The sequence below is a fragment of the Arachis hypogaea genome, chromosome 15, assembly GCF_003086295.3.
Source record: "Arachis hypogaea cultivar Tifrunner chromosome 15, arahy.Tifrunner.gnm2.J5K5, whole genome shotgun sequence".
Classification (NCBI taxonomy): Eukaryota; Viridiplantae; Streptophyta; class Magnoliopsida; order Fabales; family Fabaceae; genus Arachis; species Arachis hypogaea.
The window spans coordinates 108,643-112,945 of NC_092050.1; the positions used below are offsets into that span (position 1 = coordinate 108,643).

Genomic DNA, 4,303 nt, shown 5'->3' on the forward strand with positions numbered 1-4,303 from the left:
GTTAATGGTTTTTGTTAGTGGTTTTGTTTTAGCGGTTTATTGTAAATGGTTTTTGGATAGTGGTTTAGGAAATTAGTGTAGGGTAGTGGTATTTGTTGATGGTTTTTGTTAATGATATTTGGTAATGGTTTATTGTTGATGGTTTTTGTTAATGATTTTTGTGAATGATTTTGTTTTAGCGGTTTATTGTTAATGGTTTTAGTTGATGGTTTTTGTTAATGGTTTTTGTTAATAGTTTTTGTTAATGGTTTATTGTTGACGGTTTTTGTTAATGGTTTTTGTGAATGGTTTTGTTTTAGCGGTTTATTGTTAATGGTATTAGTTGATGGTTTTTGTTAATGGTTTTTGTTAATAGTTTTTGTTAATGGTTTATTGTTGATGGTTTTTGTTAATGGTTTTTGTGAATGGTTTTGTTTTAGCGGTTTATTGTTAATGGTTTTAGTTGATGGTTTTTGTTAATGGTTTTTGTTAATAGTTTTTGTTAATGGTTTATTGTTGACGGTTTTTGTTAATGGTTTTTGTGAATGGTTTTGTTTTAGCGGTTTATTGTTAATGGTATTAGTTGATGGTTTTTGTTAATGGTTTTTGTTAATAGTTTTTGTTAATGGTTTATTGTTGATGGTTTTTGTTAATGGTTTTTGTGAATGGTTTTGTTTTAGCGGTTTATTGTTAATGGCTTTTGTTAATGGTTTTTCTTAACGGTTTATTGTTGATGTTTTTTGTTTATTGTTTTGTGTTAATGGTTTTGTTTTAGCGGTTTATTGTTAAGGGTTTTTGTTAATGGTTTTTCTTATGTTAGTGGTTTGTGCATCTGTTCTAATTATGCGTTTTATGTAATGGCCAGCCTCGTCGTTGCATATCCAGTGTTAGGCGGCAACAGGGAATGCGTCTTGATGAGAGGTATGTCCCGTACTTGCAGATGGCGGGACTTTACCATCTTGCGAGACTCAACGACAGATGGTTCCGACTAGACGAGCCCCTAGTCAGCGCATTCGTCGAGAGGTGGCGGCCTGAGACGCACACCTTCCACATGCCGTTCGGAGAGTGCACTATCACGCTTCAGGACGTCGCATACCAGCTGGGGTTGCCAGTCGACGGAGATTATGTTAGTGGTTGCCTTACGGACTTCCACATTTACGTTGAGGGTGGGAGACCTGCTTGGCAGTGGTTCCAGGAGTTGCTCGGTGTTTTACCGCCGGAGAACCAGGTGCAGAAATTCGCAGTCAACTGCACCTGGTTTCAGGAGACATTCGGGGAGTGTCCAGATGGGGCAGATGAGGAGACGGTTAGGCGATTTGCCCGGGCGTACATCATGATGTTACTGGGTACGCAGCTGTTTGCCGACAAGTCCGGCAATCGTATACACATCAGATGGCTACCATATGTTGCTCGGCTTGAGGAGATGGGTCGCTATAGTTGGGCGTCGGCTGCACTAGCATGGATGTACAGGTGCATGTGCCGAGTCGCCAACAGACATGTGGTTAAGTTAGCTGGCCCGTTACAGTTATTACAGTCATGGATTTTCTGGCGGTTTCCTACACTTAGACCATCTGGGTATGATGAGATCAGCTGGCCCCTTGCATCGAGGTACCGTTATTGTTTTGTAGTAGATATTCTCCTTGTTATTATTTTGTAATTATGCCCTATATTCTTCTGTTATATTCTTCTGTTTTCTTGTACGCAGATGGTCTGGTTACAACCCTGGGATTAGCAACAAGGGACCTCGGGTACAGATGGCTCGCATGCAGATCGACTTGCTACAGCCTCGGCAGGTACGTAAGCAGAACTTCTCCGTATCTAAAGTCAGTGTTTCACGTTATATCACTTAATTGAAAGTACAAATGATTTGATTTTGATTTTTGCAGTTCGTATGGATGCCGTATAGCGGAGTGGACGTCATCCAGGTTGTTCATCCGGAGGTGTTGGAGCCTCGGCATACGATGTTGTGGCGATGCAGGACGGCCGTTATTTATTTTGCGGTTGTCGAGTGGCATCAGGTTGACAGAGTTTTACCTCAGTTTGGCGGCGTTCAGCCCATACCGTCTCCCGCCCTGAACATCGACTTTCTGATGTCGAAGGACGGGAGAGGAGGGGACCGTTGGTTCCCGGCACAGTACCCCGATTGGCATCTTTACTGGCAGGAGCGTGCTGATTATATTCTACAGTTTGACATCGTGCCCGACCCTGGTCCGTCGCATGAGTTCTTGACATGGTGGTATCAGCACGGGAAGAGGTTTTTATCGCCGGAGATGTTATTGGGGGATCCGAGAGGTGTTCCTATTCCAGATGAGGCGACGCAGAGGGGTGCTGGCCGACTTCCAGACATGGACCGGGTAGAGGATGTTCCTGACAGACGTCGCATTGAGAGGAGAGCACGAGTTGGGACACGTCGTAGCCAGCGTGAGTGGAACTGGGTAGATCAGGCTATGGATGCCGGAGACGACCCAGTTAGGGGTGTGGGGAGAGGTCGTGGTCGAGGAGGCAGGAGGAGGGTGGGTGCTGCTAGACATGGTGCGCAGATGCCTGGGGGAGGTGATGTTGCGGGAGTTCCTAGGGCACCTCAGGGCGGGCATGATGGTGGGTTCCCTGGAGCCGGTATGGGAGATCCCACGAGTCACATTGATGCTGGGCTTGGTGGTGGTGGTCTTGGAGATTACTTCGTAGGTGTTCCCGGTGATGATCATACCCTTCAGGATAGTACTCCATGGGTGAGTCCTGGCTCGATGTTTGGGGACTTACTTGCTAGTGATGGCATTGTGCACGAGTTTGGTGGACCACATTTCCTTGAGGATATCCGTACCATCATGCAGGAGGATGCGGCTGCTTCCGGACGGGTTCATACGACAGGGACACAGGCACCACTAGACGTTGATCTGAATGAGCCTGCCACGGTAGTTCCTGCGCATCCTTTTGCCATGGGTGGGACCCCAGCATCGGCACAGAGTATTGGATCACACTCGGTTGCCGGCCCGTCCTCTTCCAGACCCGTCCATGTACCGCCTACGACCCCGAGACAGCCAGTTCCTGATGACAGCGACGAGTCGATTGAGGATGAGGAGCCACTTATTCGTAGGGGCTACCGGACACGGGTGCCACGCCGTTGCGGCACTGGGTCGCACCTGTTTAGATGACTTCATGGATATTGGTTTACACATTGTTGTCTTTTTTATATTTTGTACTTCGTTGGTTTGTTATAGTTGTTATGATATGTACTTTCTTATTATGTTATTTGAATTTATGTTATGTAGTCTCATTTACGTCGATGTATTATACTTTTATGTTATGATTTATAGTTTCATGTTATGTTATTCGTTATCCTTTTACCGCTATATAATGTTGTTTGTTCTAGTTATAAATTTCAATGATGTAAAATACTTTAAACAGAAATATTTGGTACCATTATCAAGTTTCATTACACAAACGAAGCAAAGTTGTTCCATACAAGTTGTAATACATTAAAAGTTATAAACAAATACAGGACAAGTGCTACTACAATAACAAAGAAACACATACATAGCAAATCGCCTACTGATTTCTAGCAGTCCCGCTTGGGCCTGCGGCTTGTGGACAACTACGCCTGGTGTGTCCTGGCTGCCTGCAGAGGCCACATCTCTTTGGCCGGTTCGGATCTGCTTCATCCATGTTGGTTCGAATTCTTGTGGATCTAGGACGACCCTCCCTCGCACGCCTCATACTCGGATCCGGGATAACTGTAGGCCCGGCATAAGGTGGCCAGAAACCCTCCGGTATGGGAGGGGCAAATACCATCTGATAGACGCCGAAGACGGAGCTAAGCCGGTATACCTCGTGCACGTAAGGCTGCCATGTAAGCCGTGAATAAGCACAGCATGCCAGTGCATGAGGACAGGGAAAATGAAGTGCTTGGAAGTATCCACAATCACAAGTCTTAGACCCTAATGAGACCCTGTACGTACCAAGAGAGAATGAGCCTGTCGGACTCGTCTCAGCAACGGTGTACTCCGAGTTGTCTCTGTCGTAAACAGTAACCGTGAAATGCCGGGCTGTTCTCAGGTTGGCCTCTATACACTTTACTAGGTATTGACTGAATTGTTGTCCAGTACCCATCTGAGCCTCGGCCTCCCTCCCCTTACGGGCAAATAGCTCAGCGAGCCTTCCGTATGTGGCCTTCACCAGGGAGCATACAGGGAGGTTTCTAACCCCCTTCAGGATTGAGTTGACACACTCGGAAATGTTGGTTGTCATGTGCCCGAATCTCCGACCCTCATCACAGTGCTGTGTCCACAACGAATACTCGATTCGGTTCGCCCAGTCACACATTGCC

At 46.1% G+C, this 4,303-nt stretch overlaps 1 protein-coding gene across 1 annotated transcript; it reads left to right on the top strand.

Annotated features, from left to right (window-relative positions):
* Window positions 1-3,215, top strand: LOC112747310 (protein MAIN-LIKE 1-like). The gene is made up of 3 exons (XM_025795262.3): window positions 1-1,587; window positions 1,685-1,772; window positions 1,866-3,215. Exons 1-3 carry the CDS (start codon window positions 884-886, stop codon window positions 3,129-3,131), a joined length of 2,058 nt encoding a protein of 685 aa, XP_025651047.2. The 5' UTR covers window positions 1-883; the 3' UTR covers window positions 3,132-3,215.
* Window positions 3,216-4,303: the final 1,088 nt, after the last annotated feature.